Source organism: Andrena cerasifolii, chromosome 13 (assembly GCF_050908995.1).
Source record: "Andrena cerasifolii isolate SP2316 chromosome 13, iyAndCera1_principal, whole genome shotgun sequence".
Taxonomy (NCBI): Eukaryota; Metazoa; Arthropoda; class Insecta; order Hymenoptera; family Andrenidae; genus Andrena; species Andrena cerasifolii.
This window is the reverse complement of record NC_135130.1, coordinates 10,839,671-10,857,439: the sequence shown is the minus strand read 5'-3', so window position 1 is coordinate 10,857,439 and position 17,769 is coordinate 10,839,671. Positions and strand designations below refer to the sequence as shown.

The 17,769-nt window shown below is 35.8% G+C and overlaps 6 protein-coding genes across 11 annotated transcripts; 2 read left to right on the top strand and 4 right to left on the bottom strand.

Annotated features, from left to right (window-relative positions):
* The first annotated feature begins 633 nt into the window (after window positions 1–633).
* On the top strand, window positions 634–1,761 carry LOC143376046 (mitochondrial inner membrane protease subunit 1-like). 2 transcript variants are annotated; one of them, XM_076825855.1, is made up of 4 exons: window positions 634–794; window positions 893–1,126; window positions 1,218–1,406; window positions 1,502–1,761. In XM_076825855.1, the coding sequence occupies exons 2-4, from the start codon at window positions 1,010–1,012 to the stop codon at window positions 1,655–1,657; spliced, it is 462 nt and encodes a 153-aa protein (XP_076681970.1). In that variant the 5' UTR covers window positions 634–794; window positions 893–1,009; the 3' UTR covers window positions 1,658–1,761. The 2 variants fall into 2 exon arrangements, with proteins under 2 accessions (XP_076681970.1, XP_076681971.1); XM_076825856.1 differs by having other exon boundaries at window positions 780–799.
* Window positions 1,762–2,245: 484 nt separating this feature from the next.
* Window positions 2,246–3,733, top strand: Ho (heme oxygenase). 2 transcript variants are annotated; one of them, XM_076825852.1, is made up of 3 exons: window positions 2,246–2,309; window positions 2,901–3,099; window positions 3,266–3,733. In XM_076825852.1, exons 1-3 carry the CDS (start codon window positions 2,261–2,263, stop codon window positions 3,699–3,701), a joined length of 684 nt encoding a protein of 227 aa, XP_076681967.1. In that variant the 5' UTR covers window positions 2,246–2,260; the 3' UTR covers window positions 3,702–3,733. The 2 variants fall into 2 exon arrangements, with proteins under 2 accessions (XP_076681967.1, XP_076681966.1); XM_076825851.1 differs by lacking the exon at window positions 2,246–2,309 and adding an exon at window positions 2,326–2,637.
* A 462-nt stretch (window positions 3,734–4,195) lies between these two features.
* Dcp2 (decapping mRNA 2) lies at window positions 4,196–6,465 on the bottom strand. The gene is made up of 5 exons (XM_076825850.1): window positions 6,250–6,465; window positions 5,484–6,131; window positions 5,110–5,281; window positions 4,749–5,040; window positions 4,196–4,668 (listed from the first exon to the last, which is right to left on the bottom strand). Exons 1-5 carry the CDS (start codon window positions 6,294–6,296, stop codon window positions 4,424–4,426), a joined length of 1,404 nt encoding a protein of 467 aa, XP_076681965.1. The 5' UTR covers window positions 6,297–6,465; the 3' UTR covers window positions 4,196–4,423.
* Window positions 6,466–6,791: 326 nt separating this feature from the next.
* On the bottom strand, window positions 6,792–8,108 carry Pmvk (Phosphomevalonate kinase). 2 transcript variants are annotated; one of them, XM_076825853.1, is made up of 5 exons: window positions 7,982–8,108; window positions 7,735–7,880; window positions 7,472–7,677; window positions 7,157–7,306; window positions 6,792–7,079 (listed from the first exon to the last, which is right to left on the bottom strand). In XM_076825853.1, the coding sequence occupies exons 1-5, from the start codon at window positions 8,000–8,002 to the stop codon at window positions 6,958–6,960; spliced, it is 645 nt and encodes a 214-aa protein (XP_076681968.1). In that variant the 5' UTR covers window positions 8,003–8,108; the 3' UTR covers window positions 6,792–6,957. The 2 variants fall into 2 exon arrangements, with proteins under 2 accessions (XP_076681968.1, XP_076681969.1); XM_076825854.1 differs by having other exon boundaries at window positions 7,997–8,017.
* Window positions 8,109–8,489: 381 nt separating this feature from the next.
* Rpl29 (ribosomal protein L29) lies at window positions 8,490–9,355 on the bottom strand. 2 transcript variants are annotated; one of them, XM_076825857.1, is made up of 4 exons: window positions 9,254–9,355; window positions 8,967–9,021; window positions 8,743–8,807; window positions 8,490–8,656 (listed from the first exon to the last, which is right to left on the bottom strand). In XM_076825857.1, the coding sequence occupies exons 2-4, from the start codon at window positions 9,001–9,003 to the stop codon at window positions 8,543–8,545; spliced, it is 216 nt and encodes a 71-aa protein (XP_076681972.1). In that variant the 5' UTR covers window positions 9,004–9,021; window positions 9,254–9,355; the 3' UTR covers window positions 8,490–8,542. The 2 variants fall into 2 exon arrangements, with proteins under 2 accessions (XP_076681972.1, XP_076681973.1); XM_076825858.1 differs by having other exon boundaries at window positions 9,189–9,280.
* Window positions 9,356–9,765: 410 nt separating this feature from the next.
* Window positions 9,766–13,971, bottom strand: LOC143376042 (calcium-independent phospholipase A2-gamma). Of its 2 annotated transcripts, none has more exons than XM_076825847.1 (8): window positions 13,723–13,971; window positions 12,602–12,992; window positions 12,125–12,497; window positions 11,843–12,055; window positions 10,902–11,110; window positions 10,612–10,810; window positions 10,318–10,524; window positions 9,766–10,253 (listed from the first exon to the last, which is right to left on the bottom strand). In XM_076825847.1, the coding sequence occupies exons 1-8, from the start codon at window positions 13,773–13,775 to the stop codon at window positions 10,000–10,002; spliced, it is 1,899 nt and encodes a 632-aa protein (XP_076681962.1). In that variant the 5' UTR covers window positions 13,776–13,971; the 3' UTR covers window positions 9,766–9,999. The 2 variants fall into 2 exon arrangements, with proteins under 2 accessions (XP_076681962.1, XP_076681964.1); XM_076825849.1 differs by lacking the exon at window positions 13,723–13,971 and adding an exon at window positions 13,185–13,289.
* Between the last annotated feature and the right edge of the window lie 3,798 nt (window positions 13,972–17,769).

The window sequence follows — 17,769 nt, the reverse complement described above, 5'->3', positions numbered from 1 at the left end:
TCTCATATTCTTCCGCTCGATCGACGGACGGATTTGGATTTGAATTTGAATTTGAATTTCAATTTCAATTTTGAATTTGAATTTGAATTTGAATTTGATGTGGCATCATGTTTTCTAAAAAATCACTTCAAAATGGATTTAATACGATTAGAAAAAACTCATTAAATTGGCAACTAAATGTTCTGAAAGGAAACTTTCTTAGCTTTCCAAAACACTCATGAAAATTTGTCTACGATCATGAGTTCGCAAGTTATAGGTGTTCAAAATGTAAAGTACTTTTTTGTATTGATCGCGAATAACTCGGCCTATAAAAATCATACAACAAAATTAAAAAGAAATCTTTGCTCTATAAGATCTTCGCTGGACTTACCGGAAATTTTTTTTTGGCCCGTGCATGCATTCAAACTAGGCAAAAATTTCTGAAACCTCGTTTCCTGCGCTTCATCTTGATAAAACAGTATCATAATGAATGAAAAAAAAATTTTTAAGTACTTGATTAAAAAATTAGAAATTTCAGGCCTTAAAATGCGTTTTTTTTTTTAATATTTATTGCAACTATTTTTCGCAGAGAACAGCCATTTGAAATGACCAAAATTTCGGGAAATTATAGTGTTCCTTTAATTTTAACGCGGAGTGTAGTTATATACAATACTTACATACATATACTGCTGAAAAATCGTGTTGTATATAAAATATATTATCATTTTTTGTTTCGCAAACTGTAAGCACTAAGCAGTAGCCTGATGTAGCAGCACTAGCAGCAGTAGCAAGGGTGAACAGATTTTGTTCGTCGGGTAATGTAACGTATTACGGACAAATATTTGTAATAATCTTCTGTACATAATTATTTTTTTGTACAGTAAAGTATACACTCATTTGTTTACTTTTTCAGACGAAAAGTCGCAACGTATGTGATGTACAGATTTATAGGCGGTAGTGCAACTTATCTGAATGGCATCAGTTTAGCTTCTACCTAACCTCTGTAGCTGTGTTGATTATAATATGTATTATGCACAATTATCCGTGTTTCTTAATGACTATGATCTTTCGTAAACTGTTAAAGAATTTCGTGCAATGGACCTGTGTAATACATTGTGTCTGTGAATATGTAGGGGATTTCGTTATGGTAAGAAGTTTCATATTATAATACTTATAAGTAGAGTACCGTGTGGTTTTTCTGGTTACTATTTCAACTATATAATTTTCACATTATATAGTGCGAAGGTCCATCGATGGAGCCAACATTATATAGCGACGATGTGTTAATTATAGAGCGTATATCTATAAGATTGCAGAAACTTAAGAAAGGTGACATAATTATTTCCAAATGTCCCTCTAAACCCAAACAACACATATGCAAGAGAGTTATAGGATTACCTGGAGATAAAGTACAAAATGGAATCACGGTACGCCTATAACATTAAGAGCTTAAACTTTCTATAATTGCCATCGCAACTGGCGAGCTGAACTGTTCTCGTTACATAGCCGGGCAATGTTTCAGGTTCCAAATGGGCATGTGTGGCTGGAAGGAGATAATAGTAATAACTCAACTGATTCTCGCGTCTATGGACCTGTTCCGCAAGGTCTGTTACGAGGACGTGCATTATGCAAAATACTACCGCTCAGAGACATTTCTTTTCTCGTGACAGATCCATAAAATAAATATACCATTCTTATTGTTCGTACTTACATGTTAAACTGCATCCGAGTCAACTACAATGCCCGGAATGCCACTGTTAAATAAAAAATTATCCAATTTTTCGCTGGTGTAACCATATCTTATTTGGCTTGACTGCACGAAAAGCCAATGAATTCTAATAAAAAATTAACAACATTTAATCATAGCAACTAATAAATATTTCGTTTAATTAGTTGCTGACCAATGAAATAAATAGCTATAATATAATTAAAACAAACATTCACTCTCTTACCTTTTCAAATTATCGCGCGCAATCGAGTGGCATGAAACACGCGCCCAAGCCCACAAAACCCTCCGTGGAATTTGATGGGGCTTGCCATCTATCGGTCAGTGACCAAAAGTGACACCACCAATTGAAACAAAATTCCATTAACAGCTTGCTGCATAAATAAGTGTATATGTACATTGAAATATCTCGTAAAGTATCGAGTGTAGAGTGATCCTACCTTATATATTTTATAGGAAATATCTCCGTGGGGTGGGCATTCTGTTTTACCCCGCAAAGTTTATGTGAAATTCTGTATACCTCGCTAATGGTACTGAACGCATTTGTCAGATATTATGGCTTCTTTGCCGACCAAGTTGAGCGATGTCGAGCTAAAAATTTTAAGTATGCATGCATACTACAGGGTATAGAGTACATATAGGTGTACAGGTAACAATGTTGTAGGCAGCAAAGCAAATGCCAAACGCAAAGCGAAATAGTGCTTCCAACTTGTCGTTTCTGATCGTTAAAGGATTTTAAATGTGTAGAAATTTAAAAGAAACAGAGGACAGTATAAGTTGCTTTAATGTTATATAGTATTTATTGGAAATACGCTTGACTTTTACCAAAATGTGGAACAAAGATGAAGATACATTTTGTAAAAAGATGCGGAAAGCTACGAAAGAAATTCATACAGTCAGTGACACTTTAGTAAACGCGAAATTAGCATTTGGTAAGATAAATTGCAAGTTTCAAGTAAATAAATATCCAGTGGTTTTTCATCTTTTATTTTTTATGTAGTCTTATTGTCTGTAACACGTAGGTTAACTAGGTATTTATTAGTATTTGACTCGATCTCGATGCTTCCCTAGTTTGGTAAAAAGATTGTACATATCTGTATAAATGCTGTATTAGACAGGGTTTTTATATATTTAAAAAAGAAATCGGTTAAAATAATATGTTACTGCATTGCCAAATATGGTCGGCTTTGAACAGGATTTCTTGATGACACTGTATGGGCGGATGGTCTTTTGGTTTTTTATGAAATCTTTCGATACTTGGAAGGTGCCATGGATAGGCTACAAAACACCAAAATAGGATTATTTCCACTCGACAAGCTTAAGCGTACAAAAGCTTTCGAACACGATCTTGACTTTTATTTAGGGAAAGGATGGATGAAAAACTACAGTCCTAGGTATAGTCTTTATATTTATATATTATATGTAGGTATGTGCATGCGGCGTATAGAAAGCGCCGAATGTTCATCTTTAATAAAATCAAATGACTTTGTTATCTATGTGACTACTTATCAAGGATGTTTAAAATCTGAGAGGCTGAACAAGATTATTAACTCTTCTCAGGGACAGTGTCATCAAATATCTGATGCGTTTAAGGGAAATAGAAGATACGGATCCTACTTTACTGATGGCATACATTTATCATCTGTACATGGGTCTCCTTAGCGGAGGAATAATACTACGCAAAAAGAGACTGCTCATGCAAAAGATTTTGCCATTCAATGAGATTCAGACTAGTGGTAGTAATATTACAGACTTTGAAAATAGCAGTATCTTTGAACTTAAGCGAAATATGCACGATATAATGAACAAAATTGCAGAAACATTGGACGAAGATACTAAGAATAAACTTATAGAAGAAAGTAAAGTAGTGTTTGCATTAAATAATGAGATTATCAAAAGTGTGCAGGGCACAAGCCGGGTACTTTTCCGCAAAGTACTGTGTTTTATTATAGCCCTTATGTTAATTCTCTTTGCTTTTCTTATTCTTTTCAAGTGATAGAGACGTTGAAATGTCTCTGTTTTAAAGAACATCAGCACATACCTTTGCCAACTGCACCATTCTACTTGGAAAGTGAATTGTAATACCTACCTACTTTCACATAAATACATGGAATACGCGCGTCTTTGCCATACTATAGGTATACAAAGTATATTGCTCAATATTCAAATATTCGGTCAACACATGTACGTGCATACATGTAAAACGAACGCGTAAATTATGTGCTCATAGATTCCTTATCATTGTGTGTAATAGGTTGGCGGTTAGAATATGTATACATACATGCGTACATAAGACTTTCTTAGTATCCAAAGTAATAATATAAGTTCACCCTCAATCCTACGACTTGTAAACATGTCACTTGCAATTCCGCTTAATCGTTGTACCAACATCCTTTCACTGTTACAAAATTATCATCATCATGGGTATATGACAGAGAAAAGGAAGGAAACATTAAATTTCTGGGAAGCATTACAACTGAGAATGAGTAATGTATTCACCTTATCATTATATTATATTGTACGTTGTAAGATCATTTCAATTTCAATTACAGTTTAACAAGAAACAGTTATGAGATCATAAATGATTAAAATTATATTTTATTGTAAAGTTTTATCCGCGATTATTCCTTAAATTTATATAAATATGGTAAAAATTTAATACAACCATAAGCATGAATTTTGCCGAGTATGACCCTCCTTTTCCTAAAAACGCGACTCTTATAAACAGCCAAGTATTGCTTGTCTATCGAATTTAAACTGTGCCCAAATTATTGAACTAAATTCAGTCGAGTATCTCCGAGTTGCATTTTTCCTATCCTCCACCACAACAAACGGGGATGGTATAGTTTTTAGATCTATTTGCAATTTACTCGCTGCTTTACTAAACAATAAAGATTTTATATTTTCTTCTGAAAATTCTGCGTATTCTGGATTCCGAGATTCTTGGGACTGACATATTTCATCTAAAACAAATATATACATATACATATTGCTGTGAATGAATTGCGTATACATAAGGGAACTTTCTGGGTACTCGATAAACCTTTCAGTCCTTTCATGGAAGCCTGTGCTCTGTAGCTGAACTCGTTGCATTTCACAGATTGGATAGCTGGGTCCATTAGAAATGCGCAAGATGGCTGACCCCCTGGGCTATCTGTTAATTGTTTGGCAAGAACTGAACAAGTTTCGTCTTCATTTTGTTCACCGAATAAATTACGTTTAATTGCTGCTTTAGACATGGCATTTTTATTATCGTACACGCCACGACGACTTCGAGCGGGAGAAGTATTAGATTGTCGAAAGTTTTTGCAGTCCTTAAAAGCTGGAATCTCGCTCTGCAAGTAATTTATGGTAACTTTCAAGCAACGTACTTGTAACGCGATCAACAAATAACGGTTAACAACCTGAATGGAATTTGGGAACTGTTGTTGTTGCTGTAGCTGCTGCTGTGGCTGCTGCTGTCGTTTGCCCTTTGAAACGCTTTCAACGTCACCAAGAGATCTGTGTCTGTGCCTTCGTACTGTGTTTACATGTTTCTCGCGGAAATGTTTCTCTTGTATCCAGCGTCTCATCCTTCTACTCAGAAATACATGGAGAAACCTTAGATCTTTGCGAAACGTTTAATGAACCTTCTACCTTGTGATTTTACTGTTACATTTTGTTCAAGTTCAAAGTTAAATGTTTCTCAATCGCACAAATTATGTATTACGAATTTAATAACGTGTGTAAGTAATGCTAACATGTTGAGAATTCCGGATCTATTATAGCCAACCTTTACCTCACAAAAGGAATAACCATGAAAAATGCATTTGGACCAACTCCTATTTTTACTTTTGGGGTCATGTCTTTCTTGTTGTTGGGTAGGTCAGCTAAGGAGAACCATTCCACATTTTTTATCTCGTTTCGTGTCTTTGGTTGGAACTTTGTATCTTTCTGAACACCACATATTATGTATAATCTCACTAATTGTTCATTTATCGCCGACTCTATATACTCGTTTTCATCAATTAAATTTGAAATATCAAACCCAGTCTCTTCTAAAACCTCCCTAACAGCGCAGTGGGATGGATCTTCGTCCTCGTTGACTTTGCCTTTAGGAAAGCTCCAACTGTTTTTTGCCCAATAGCTTTGAACGAGTAATACTTTAGTCAAGTCTTCGTTCAACACAATCGCCCCGAATGTTGGAACATTTTGCTTATATTCTCGCCATTGTTCAAGAATACTGTCTATATTAGCCACGTGCGGTTTTAAAAATGGTATGTGAAAAAAGATGTGCGTGGCAAATTCCCTCATGCCACATGGTCTTAGTTTTGGGTTTTCGTCGGTGCAATAAAAATCTAAATAAAACCAGTGGGCTAATTCGATTTGAAAACATATTCGAACCAAATCTTTCCTCTCTTCTTCGGGAACGTTGATGATAAACCGACTGAAAATATTATTTAAATGAAAAGAATTAACCTATTAGTTTGAAAATAAGACATTACGATTAACAACTATTGTAGTAGTCATACAAAACGTAATTTATATGAATAATCTTTGTTAACCTGCTTAGATCGTCAAGAATATCGGACGGTAGTGAGTGATCCACCATTTCAAAAGTTAACGAAACAATGAAACGATCTCTAGGTATATACTTTCAAGCCACTTGACATTCGATAACGCAGTCTTTTACGATTTACGACAGAAACTCGTAGTAATAAAATAAACAAACACCCTCATCGTATGTATGGTTGCATGTATACATACATACCCGTATGCATACCTATGCATATTGCCATATTCGCCATATTGCAACTGGCACCGTCCATTTTGTCTATTTCACTCTTAGGCCTATGGTTGACAGCGTCAACTTGACACATTGAAAAAACAGCCAATGGCAAAAATCAATCGCCGATTTCGGGATTTTCGCGATTTTCGACCTTATTCTGCGATCTTTAAGCGTTCATAGCTCAGAGCAACGTTAACAGATTTTGATAAAATTTTAGTCATGTATACAGCTTACTTCAATCTACAAACGTTTTTTTTTTTAATTTTCTCTTTCAGTTTATTCGATTACACTGCGAGTACTCGCAAGGAATTATCCACCTTTCATTTGTATATTCTTTATTTTACCCTTACTATAATATAGCCGATTAAAGATTTGTTCGCTACAAGTGTAACAAGTTCAACAACAATGTACATGTATGCACGTAAATACATATATACAGGAATAATCATTCTTATTTTGTACACCTGATGTAGCTAATCTAACATTACCTAATTAATTCTGATATCTGTTGCAATATATACTCTATATTGCTGCCGTCATTTGTCACTTTCAAGTCCCATGTATCTATATCGTCCAAATCGCACTCAGTTTCAGAATCATCGATACCTATGTAAAATATGTTTGGATACAGTTTATTATAATACTCTGCTAGCAAAGATAATTACTTAATTTTTCCTAATTACCCGCAACAAAAGTCCAGCCACGCTTTTCTCTAGTTACATCATCAGAGACTATGCGAATTGTTTTACATGCACCGCCAAAGTTTTCTACAAACCACTCTATGTCAGTTTTTCTTCGTACATCGCTTACTATCCATATTGACTTGCTGTAAGCTAAAAATAAATTTGCGCAAATCGTTAATAAAATGATGCGTGAAATGACTCCTTTAAGAATAAAAGGATATAGTGTTACGCGAATGTCTATGTACACCTTCTACCTGATTCCTTTAAAAACGATAAAATAATTGTATTTATTATGCAGAGAAATTAATTGCTTACCATTATACATCTCTATAGCTTCGCGACAAAAATAGCCATGGTCCTTTTTCCTCGTAGTTTCGCCCCATTTGGCCATTTTAAGACGATAATTCTCTTTATATTCTCCATCTCCAAGCAGTTGATCGATATCGAGGCCCAATGATTTAGCCCAATGAGATTTGATTGGTCCCGACAATTTTACAGTAACGCTTCTATCAGCACCAATTCTGAGAAACATGTATCGTGAGTCGTGAGTTATACATATGCGATTAAAAGTTCGTTACCTCTCTTGCAAAATGTTGGTAATAAAATCCTTGCCAGACTTTCTTTTACCGCTGAATAACAAAATTCTGTGCGGAATCGGTGAATTTTCAAAATTCATCATGTAACGGTCATTTGTTTCGTGCCCAGCCGCCATATTGGATTCGAGCTATAATCATTTAAATATCAGTTAAGAATTGCATATGTACCTTGAACTCCACAAAAACGGAACGTTTTTATCGTATCAGGTGTTGCTGTTTAAACACTTACCGTAATTACACATACTTGCATACATTTTTCTACTCCCTTTCGACTTTTATACTTTCCTTCGGATGTACGTGTATGTGCAATTCAATCGCGAGAAAACTGATCACTTATTCACCTATATCCATTTTCAAATATTTCTGTCAGACCATGATAGCTATCCCGAATTTATGTGAGATTAATAGTGTAACGTATGAGGCAGTGAGAGCGACAACGGACCAACCCGCATTAAGAAAAATTTTTCTTTTCCTATTTCATATGATTAGTAGAGCCTATTAGAATACGGTATTGCTACTAACTCAATTTCGAAAAAAATGTGATCCCGCTTGTTGACAATCAAGAAAATACACATTGGCCCTGATAAGAAAACATACCATCTACTTACACATATGTACGAACGTATATTATTTACATTTCGAATGCACTAGAGAAATACCAGGATGCTCTGGAGAAATAGTATAGAGCTGAAGGGAACGTAGGCAATTATACAGCGGAATGAAGTGGATGTAATGCGTTATTGCTTTTTCACGTTTTATTATAACAGAGTCATTTTGAAAAATAAGAAACTTATTTTTTAGCCTCGCGCAGAGCCTTGTGTTTTTCAGCCCTCTTTAGCTGTTCTTTTGGTTTCAAATTGTGCTTTTTTGCAAAACGCTGATTTCTTAGGAACTTCAAATCCATCTAAAACATGAAATAAGTAGATCGAAAATACTTGTTTGGATTTGAGACCAACGGATTAGTGTTGATGAAAGTTCTCATAGACTTACGCCAAGTGTAGACTCGTGTCTGTAACGTTTAGGTTTTTTAATACCATTCCGATGAGCTTTGCGATCTGGAAATCAAAAGAAAGACACATAAATTACATTTGATGTTTTGGAAGTCGGTCAATTTAACTTTGCAATACTCGTGAATTTTAACAGTAATTATCATGTACTTATGTATACTCGGTTACGGGTGAAACAATATTGTAAATAAACCTCGTTACACTTACTCTGGTTATGATTGGTGTGGTTCTTAGACTTTGCCATTTTTCCTTATTATAGAATCTAAAACAATAATTACTTCACTCAACAGTCACGACATAATATGTAATAAACAAATTTTAAGGTTAGGTGGCTTTCTAAGCGACATCGTACCACTCGTACGATTAATGAATACGACTATAAAAAGATCGCTCAAGAACGTATTTGCTTAATGTTAAGAAATAATTTACCAGTAACAATACATGGAATATTTAACAGATTACATGGATTCGCAACAGTAAAATTGTACACTCACAGGAATAATTGTGAATAATCCAGAGGTGCACTCGGAAACGGAAGCGCGAAGAAGAAGCGATATGGACAGCAGCGCCAGATGCGCTCCTGTTTTCACGTTTTATTTGAAAACGGATAATCTCTAATTTAGAAAACAGCAAATAAATTATTTATTTGAATTATTATTTTGAACCAGTTTAATTATTATTAAAACATTCTACGCGAATAAATATTTTTTATTTTATTCAAAGATTACTCTGCACTAGTAGATTAGGCGGTACAGGTGACATGTATGGAAAATAGAAAGTAGTACAAGATTAAAACGTAACGATACAGTGTGCTATCGGTAAAGTATAAATTACGTTGATAATTACGTGAAATTACCTTAAGGTATTTTGGTCATGCTCGCGTACACACGCGCACGCGAGACATTTAAAGTTTTAACTATACAACAAGTATCGATACTACTTTATCGTATGCACGTACTAATTGTAAGTGCGCTAACAAGTTGAGAACAACAGTAAATCACTTGAATATAATAACAATCACAGTAATACATATTACATATACATATAAGTATTATAAGTCTTTACCAACTACTAATACTTAATTGTCACACAATAAAGAATCTTTTCTCATATCTATCTATACATATAATACATTGATGGTAAGATGTATATATGTGTGTATGCGTACACACATACGGACATAAATTTAATGCTTACATAACTTTTGGTGTATTTTTACAAGTTATGGAATGCACACAATTCATAGACCTGACATTTGTTTTTGCAACACAGTCCAGTCTACGATCTTCTGTTGGATTCGCCTCTTTTGTAACAAGGCTTGAGCAGCTTTCTGAAACTTCTCCTCATTTCTCCGTATATACATTCTCGCGTCTTGTTCCAATTGATTGATCTTCTCTGGCCGTATTTCTACCATGGACAACATTTCCGTCAAATACGGATTAAAGCGGAAATAAGCACGTTCGGGAAGAAGGTCGTTCAGCATTGTATGTACAGCTGCGTAACAAAGACAATTATTATCACATACAATACAAGATGCTTCAGGATATTACGCACGTACCTTCCGTATCGGTCGCACTGTCTAAAATTTTATAGAACTTCTCTTTCCAACTCGAGATCGCTACTTCCATAGGCTCATTATTGTTCTCCGACAGTCGATTCGGTGTTCTTCCTGTTCCGAATGAAACTACACACTGAATCGGATTATTTGGCCATAATTGTTTGGCTTCGTGTAGCGCAACTGCGCAAGGGTTATTTACCAATATACCTGTGGAATTCGTGGAATTTCGTGTAATCACACTTCTCTAATGTACAAATAATTCGCTGTCTTTTAAAGTACGTTGTTCAACTCTACCTCCATCCTGATGAAGAAATTCGCCATATTTGAATTCTTCGAAATAACTAGGCGCCGCTGCAGATGCTCTTATAGCTTGCCACAATTTGTGCTTGTGGGATCCTATATATTGACTTTCTACCCTATGTGGCAAAGTGTAATTTCGAAACACATACGCCATTACACGTTCATGATTTACTACAGCTGATATGGCTGAAAACTGAGTAACGAGTTTTCTTGGAAATGAGAAATTCTTAAGAATTTTTAAGAAATAGTTTCAATTCTCGATAGAAATGAAGCATAACATTTACCTTTGGTGCATTTGGATCGCGAACAGTTTTTATGAGAATCTTATCGCCCAAGTGTTCTTGCAATAGCTTTTCCCAGAGTGCTGTGTCATAGTAACCATGACTCCACATTAAGTTACTCGTCCCTTTTATAGCGCTTTGAGTGAACACTTTAATACTTAATTCTTTGTACAATTCTGATATCTCATTTAACGATTTGCGTTTATGTCCACCTGTGGGAGATACATACTAGTTATATATATGTGTACTATATAGAAATGGAGAAACATATACAGTATACACTCTACCACATAGATCAATAATAATATACAGATAAATCACAGTCACGTTGACGAGTAATTTGTAAATTTGCCGATTTAAATGTGGTTGTTTTCAATTTCAAAATTTCGAAATCGAAATCAAAGTTTCACGAAGCCACATAGGAGATTAGTTATTTTACATGGCTCATTAAATATATTTAATTTTTTGTAATTTTTTTAAATGAAAAGTATAATCGTAAATTTTCCGAGATGTATAAGAAGAAACACAAGGTATCTGACCTTTGGTAGAATCCTTTGGAACAACTACATGTATACAAACACACAATGAATAATTATCGAAAATGAAGCACAGCGGACAAAGAAGAAAGCAAGCTTAGCGAGTAGTCCAGTGAAAATTTGGCCTTTATTTGGTTGTTTTAAACAATATGTTAAAAGTCCCCATCAATCCCACCACCGCTAAAAATTTAACAGAGGGTTGAAAAAAATAATAACGGTTTTTCGCGAATATCTCGTTATCTAGCAATTTTACGACAAAAATAGTTATTTTTAAATGTGTAGTTTAGGAAATTCTCCACGAAGAAGATCCTATGAGTTTATTCCAAAGACAGATCCTAATTTCACTGGACTAGAGGGAGTTGCTACAAACAGATCCAACGATCAGTCGAAAAGTATGTCTATACATACCTAACGTAGCTGCAAGAATCGCTCCTGTACTCACGCCGCATATGTAATCAAACATTTCATGCGTTCTTTTCCCTGTCAGTTCTTCAAGCTTTTTCAACATTTCTATAACCAATACTCCACGCATGCCGCCTCCGTCGATGGATAGAATTCTGATACCTCTCCCAGGCAATGGATCGGTATAGCCTAATATGGCTAGTGCTTCTCTTATAGATGCTGTAAAATTTTTTTCTTAGGATTCTTAACGTTCATTTCAAGTAACACTATTTCTAAGCAGGTGCATACCTTGTATTTCTTCATCCTTTGTCCTTCGTCGAGTTTTGAGTAACACTCTAATCGCTCCCTCTTTGATCGCATAATGCCTAGCCTCTGGATACTGGTCAACATGTGCCAACAAATCTTCGATTCTCCTGCACCTCGAAGCGTTTGATTCAGCGGTTACAATACTGTTTAAAACATGGCGAGTTCTGGACGCGATGCTATGCTTTGGAATATCCTTATGGACATTTATTTTCCACTTTGGTGGTATGACTAAGGTCGCTGTTCTGCTCTTACTGGTTAATTTAAAGATCAAGGCTCCAAGAATTTGCGAAAGATCATACGACTGTTCTTTCGCTTCCAATCTATGTTCACCGACAGCAGTTTCTTCACGAGTCGGCTGGAAAGAAATTATAAGGAAATAAAAATTATACCCCCTGCATGAAATCATCTTCTCACATGGAACATAAAGTATATAAAGTATAAAGTACCTGACATACTTACATGTTTAGAGGGATTGGATACTAACGTCTCTTCTTCTTTAGCTACTAATATAACTTTCTTATTTTCTACTTCCTTATTATTATACTTTTCTATGTCCGCTGTCTTATTATCGCTCGTACTTTTCATAAATTCCGCAGGCGATAACTTCCTCAAGGTATTGATTTGCGCATACGTTATTCTTTGTAGAAAATCTATCCAATCTTTGGATAAAACGATCTGTAGGCTTTTATCATAGCCAGATTTGTGCCAGTAATCTTTCAGCTGCACCAGAAGCTTAGAATGATTTTGCATAGACATTTTGGTTTTCCATAAAACATTTATATGTTCCAAGAATTTATTTCTGTCGATGCTCCCCCCATCATTCTTACCTGCCGCACTATTCGTCAATTGTCTGTAAGTCATAAATATGTATTAACGTACTCAAACGTTTGCCAAATTAGCAAGAACAATTAACCTATCAGAATAATACTCAAGACACAAAAGGATAGGTACGATACAGTGCGACCAATGTGTGATATACGTAATAATCATAATAATCGTAAATATATTAAAGAATAATTATTTCATATAATTGTCAACATACTTGGAAAATAGATTTAGAAAACTGGAGACTAAACTTGAACCGAAGCTTTTTCATTACATAGTGACATATTTAGTAATAAGTGTAATTAGCTAAGAATTAGTACTAAATCATACCGAAAGATATCGTTCTTCAGGCATCTGTCAAAATCAGCTGACGCGCAAACACGCTTCGCAGATCTCTTAATTTAACAATGACTTTTCGCGAAGCAGAGCATTTATTTGGTCAGTAAGTGTGACTATTATTAATTTGGACGTCAGCCTAATGTTGTATCTTCTTGTACACGTATATGAACGAGCGCGCGTGCACGCACGCACGCACACACACACACACGCACGCGCGCACGCGCGCTCTCGCGTATAGATTACAGAATACCTGCATCGATAATATATGTAGATATGTACATATGTACATACTATGCAAACTCGGAAAGTATGAAAAGAACTCTTAGTATGAAAAGGTTAGGGATTGCCCAAGTAAAGTGTATAGGTATCAAGTTACGTGTACGAAAAGTGGTTATAAAACTGTATATTTAACATACCTTGATAAAAGAATGAATTTTTGATAATGTCTTATGGTTGAATTCCGTGTCATTTCTTCCCCCCCCCTTCCTTCGGGGTCGAGTATATAAATTGAGATTAAGATATGTAGATAATTTTAGGCTGTTGATTTATAGCATATAAACGGTAATTATCAGTGTTTGATGTTATCGTTGCAGTTGTTGGAATTAAAGGTACGCTGAATGCACAAACTTGTTTGACGCTCAGCTGCTTCTAAACTGATTTCGCTGTGTGAAATTCTTCTTATATAAAAGAGCTTCTGACGCATTTGGAGGGCTCGGTTTGTAAATAAAATCACGCGATACTATCGGACCAACTAGAATTGTTGGCAGCCGTACTTGGGTGAATTTAACATTTTAAATAGTTCAATGCTCCGGGAAGGATCTGCATTTCGTACAAGTAAACATATTATTGACGTTGTTTACATTCAGTTCCCTACTAATTTATATATACTTATACACGGAATGCATTTTGCAAACGCTGAAAAAGAAAACAGATAGCCTATTGTTTTGCCACAGTACTATATAAATGACGCGTTCGCAATGCGAAAGGTGCTATATCGTAATAATACGAAAATCATTTCTGCTATGTGAAATAAAATATTATTATCACGGTTAAAAATGTTTTTCACTTATTGTTTATGTATACTACTTAGGTATTCAAAATCTATAGGTATTTGTTCTACAGTTTCTGAACAAAGTAATAAACATTTCCACATTATATCACAGACCAGGTATAGAATAGACTTATCATCCAATGTAATTTTGTAGCAGCACAGACGAGGTATAGAATAGACCCATCACCTTATGGGACTTCGTGTCGCCACTCAATCTGTGTTACCGACCCATAATTTCAGGACTGAATTTAGCGACCTCTGTTCATGAACAGCGTCCAACTCAGCAACTACTCTGAAATGTGTTGAAATGCTGAAAGGTGTGTGCGTACTTGTATACGTGTGACTTGTTTAGAGAGAGAGTTTGACATAAGAGGGTAGGCTTTTGTTACGGTATGCTTTGGCTCGGTTGGTCAACGACTCACGCGGATTTCTCTCCGAAAATCCATTTTGCGAACCCTTTCACGTATCGTGCGCCGAAAAAAGTATTAAAAATTCACGCTGTTACTGATATTCCCACAAGTTTCTAATGCACTGTTTAATCATTCCAGTGAAGTAATAATAATTGGATTCCGTTTGCCCCTAATATTAGTTTACCGCCAACACTGAAATTTACAGTAAAATCTAATTTTAAAAGTCTCGCAGAAAGTTGCATGATGCATGAGTGTCTTAAAAGTTTGTCTAGCCCTGAGAAATTCATTGGTTCAGGCAAGTGTGTGCATGGCATAGTGCATATTATCTCGTGATATCTCAATTCGCGCATCAATTTCATCGATTACTGGACCATATAGGAGGCCTTTTAATTTAACAGGATTCCATTCAGATATACCCGTTACTTAGAAGACTTTTTCAGAAACTGAAGGATGTTTAAAAACAGAAAATGATTTTGTAATCGTGTGCAACGCGATTGTAGAGTCAGTGCCTGTGCCTGCCAAAAAGTGCGAATTCCCATAAGGTGATAGGTCTATCGTTTTAGCCTATACTTCGCCGATGTTAGTAACTAAGGGGGAGAAACAAGTATCTCACTCATATTTCTCCAAATATTCCTGCAACTATTCACTTACACTAAGTTCAACTAAAACGTATTTATACATTATAAATAATACTACGTGATATGTATAAGCATTAACATTAATGTGAATAAAAGAGAATTCAGTCGGCGCAGAAAATCATTTGCAAATCCAAGGCCAAATGTTACAAATTGCTTGATATCTCGAGTTCTATCGATTATAGTTAATAATAATTTATACTGGGCGGTTAGTGTAAATGTTGTTAACATTATTTGTCACAGCAATAGCCACTGGAATGGATATTTTAGCCGAAAATCCATTTTTGCCGAAGAATTCGCTGGATTTCGCAATTGCAACTAACCGTCGACCTTGTTTTCATCGGGGGACATCATTCCTCGAAATCTACATAAGGAGCTCACAGATCTTCATGTACTCAGTTGTCGTCGGTCCTCCGGGCTTGAAGGACCTCGGGAACCCTGGAGCTGCCGAGCCACCTGGATCCACTGGACTTCCTGGGGACCTGGTTCTTCCTCCCCCTCCCCCCTGGAGCTGCCGAGCCATCTGGATCCACTGGACTTCCTGGGGACCTGGTTCTTCCTCCCCCTCCCCCCGGAGCTGCTGAACTTGCTGGGGACCTGGTCAGGATTTCAACCCTGGATCTTCCGCCAGCCTCTCGCCCCTCTGGCCTGGGTTCGTTTATTCGCTTGGTGCTGATGAAACTTTGGGGTTCGGTAAGTCATTTAAAATTTTATTGTTTTGCGAATGTCAAATCTGATTTCTTCGGTCGTTTTCCATCATCTGTCCTATTTCCATGCATACTTTCGAGAATTTTGCGCGAGTCGTTCTATTTTGTGTATTTCTTCGATGGGTTTGCATGATTTATTTTATTTGATGCATTTCTTCGATGGGTTTAAATGATTTATTTCATGTCTTCGATGGTTTTTCCTGATTTATTTCATCTCGTCGATGTCTTCGATGGTTTTTCCTGATTTATTTCATCTCGTCGATGTCTTCGATGGTTTTCTCTGATTCATTTCATCTCGTCGATGTCTTCGATGGTTTTCCCTGATTCATATCATCTCGTCGATGTCTTCGATGGTTTTCCCTGATTCATTTCATCTCGTCTATGTCTTCGATGGTTTTTTGTGACTTCTGTCACTCTGTCATGTATCTCATCGATGGGTCTACATTCTCTGCTCTTTCCTTCAAGTACTTATCTCTGCGGTGGTTTTGCATGTTCGTGCATGCTCTGCTGTTGGTCGAAATTATCTCGATCGTCTCCAACTCAATAAGCTTTTCCTTAATTTCTCTCCAGGCCGACCACACCGTTACTAACATATAGTAGTTGATTGTTTCAGCTTTTCAGGTTCACCGTTACTCGGGGAATGGAGTTAATAACACAATATATTTAAAAAGAAACTAGTGAAAAGTGATATAGTGAAAAGTGATATAGTGAAAAGTGATATAGTGAAAAGTGATATAGTGAAAAGTGATATAGTGAAAAGTGATATAGTGAAAAGTGATATAGTGAAAAGTGATATAGTGAAAAGTGATATAGTGAAAAGTGATATAGTGAAAAGTGATATAGTGAAAAGTGATATAGTGAAAAGTGATATAGTGAAAAGTGATATAGTGAAAAGTGACATAGTGAAAAGTGACATAGTGAAAAGTGACATAGTGAAAAGTGACATAGTGAAAAGTGACATAGTGAAAAGTGACATAGTGAAAAGTGACATAGTGAAAAGTGACATAGTGAAAAGTGATATAGTGAAAAGTGATATAGTGAAAAGTGATATAGTGAAAAGTGATATAGTGAAAAGTGATATAGTGAAAAGTGATATAGTGAAAAGTGATATAGTGAAAAGTGATATAGTGAAAAGTGATATAGTGAAAAGTGATATAGTGAAAAGTGATATAGTGAAAAGTGATATAGTGAAAAGTGATATAGTGAAAAGTGATATAGTGAAAAGTGATATAGTGAAAAGTGATATAGTGAAAAGTGATATAGTGAAAAGTGATATAGTGAAAAGTGATAGTGAAAAGTGATAGTGAAAAGTGATAGTGAAAAGTAATAGTGAAAAGTGATAGTGAAAAGTGATAGTGAAAAGTGATCGTGCAAAGTGACAGTGAAAGAAGACATCTAAGGAAGCCTAGGCTAATTTATTATAGTATGAAGTATTTAAGGTCCCATGTAAAATTGCCAAGCAGTCACTAAATCATTAACTTTGTTGTTCGTTTATTGGCTCCTCATCTGTGATGAGGAGGTTACCGCTGCTTCCGTTTGCGGAAGCAAGTGACTGAGCATGGAATCGGTATGGGTGGATCAGTTTCATCCCTTGGTGTTCTTGTCCAAAGGGAAAAGTTTCGGGCGTAGGGGGTGCACCTTTTGGTACACTGCCTGCGTA

Coding starts and splice junctions, on each gene's coding strand:
- LOC143376046 (XM_076825855.1), top strand. CDS start 1,010: ATGCACAATTATCCGTGTTTCTTAATGACTATGATCTTTCGTAAACTG. Junction 1,127..1,217: donor ATGTAGGGGATTTCGTTATG/GTAAGAAGTTTC, acceptor CACATTATATAG/TGCGAAGGTCCATCGATGGA. Junction 1,407..1,501: donor AAGTACAAAATGGAATCACG/GTACGCCTATAA, acceptor GCAATGTTTCAG/GTTCCAAATGGGCATGTGTG.
- Ho (XM_076825851.1), top strand. CDS start 2,535: ATGTGGAACAAAGATGAAGATACATTTTGTAAAAAGATGCGGAAAGCT. Junction 2,638..2,900: donor AAACGCGAAATTAGCATTTG/GTAAGATAAATT, acceptor GGCTTTGAACAG/GATTTCTTGATGACACTGTA. Junction 3,100..3,265: donor ATGAAAAACTACAGTCCTAG/GTATAGTCTTTA, acceptor AACTCTTCTCAG/GGACAGTGTCATCAAATATC.
- Dcp2 (XM_076825850.1), bottom strand. CDS start 6,296: ATGGTGGATCACTCACTACCGTCCGATATTCTTGACGATCTAAGCAG. Junction 5,282..5,483: donor ATGGTTATTCCTTTTGTGAG/GTAAAGGTTGGC, acceptor ATTTCTGAGTAG/AAGGATGAGACGCTGGATAC. Junction 5,041..5,109: donor AGTTCCCAAATTCCATTCAG/GTTGTTAACCGT, acceptor AATTACTTGCAG/AGCGAGATTCCAGCTTTTAA.
- Pmvk (XM_076825853.1), bottom strand. CDS start 8,002: ATGCAAGTATGTGTAATTACG. Junction 7,307..7,471: donor AGCTATAGAGATGTATAATG/GTAAGCAATTAA, acceptor ATTTATTTTTAG/CTTACAGCAAGTCAATATGG. Junction 7,080..7,156: donor TGGCTGGACTTTTGTTGCGG/GTAATTAGGAAA, acceptor TATTTTACATAG/GTATCGATGATTCTGAAACT.
- Rpl29 (XM_076825857.1), bottom strand. CDS start 9,003: ATGGCAAAGTCTAAGAACCACACCAATCATAACCAGA. Junction 8,808..8,966: donor CCACACCAATCATAACCAGA/GTAAGTGTAACG, acceptor TTTGATTTCCAG/ATCGCAAAGCTCATCGGAAT. Junction 8,657..8,742: donor GACACGAGTCTACACTTGGC/GTAAGTCTATGA, acceptor TTCATGTTTTAG/ATGGATTTGAAGTTCCTAAG.
- LOC143376042 (XM_076825847.1), bottom strand. CDS start 13,775: ATGACACGGAATTCAACCATAAGACATTATCAAAAATTCATTCTTTTA. Junction 11,111..11,842: donor GATTCTTGCAGCTACGTTAG/GTATGTATAGAC, acceptor TATCTCCCACAG/GTGGACATAAACGCAAATCG. Junction 10,525..10,611: donor ATTTCTTCATCAGGATGGAG/GTAGAGTTGAAC, acceptor CGAATTCCACAG/GTATATTGGTAAATAACCCT.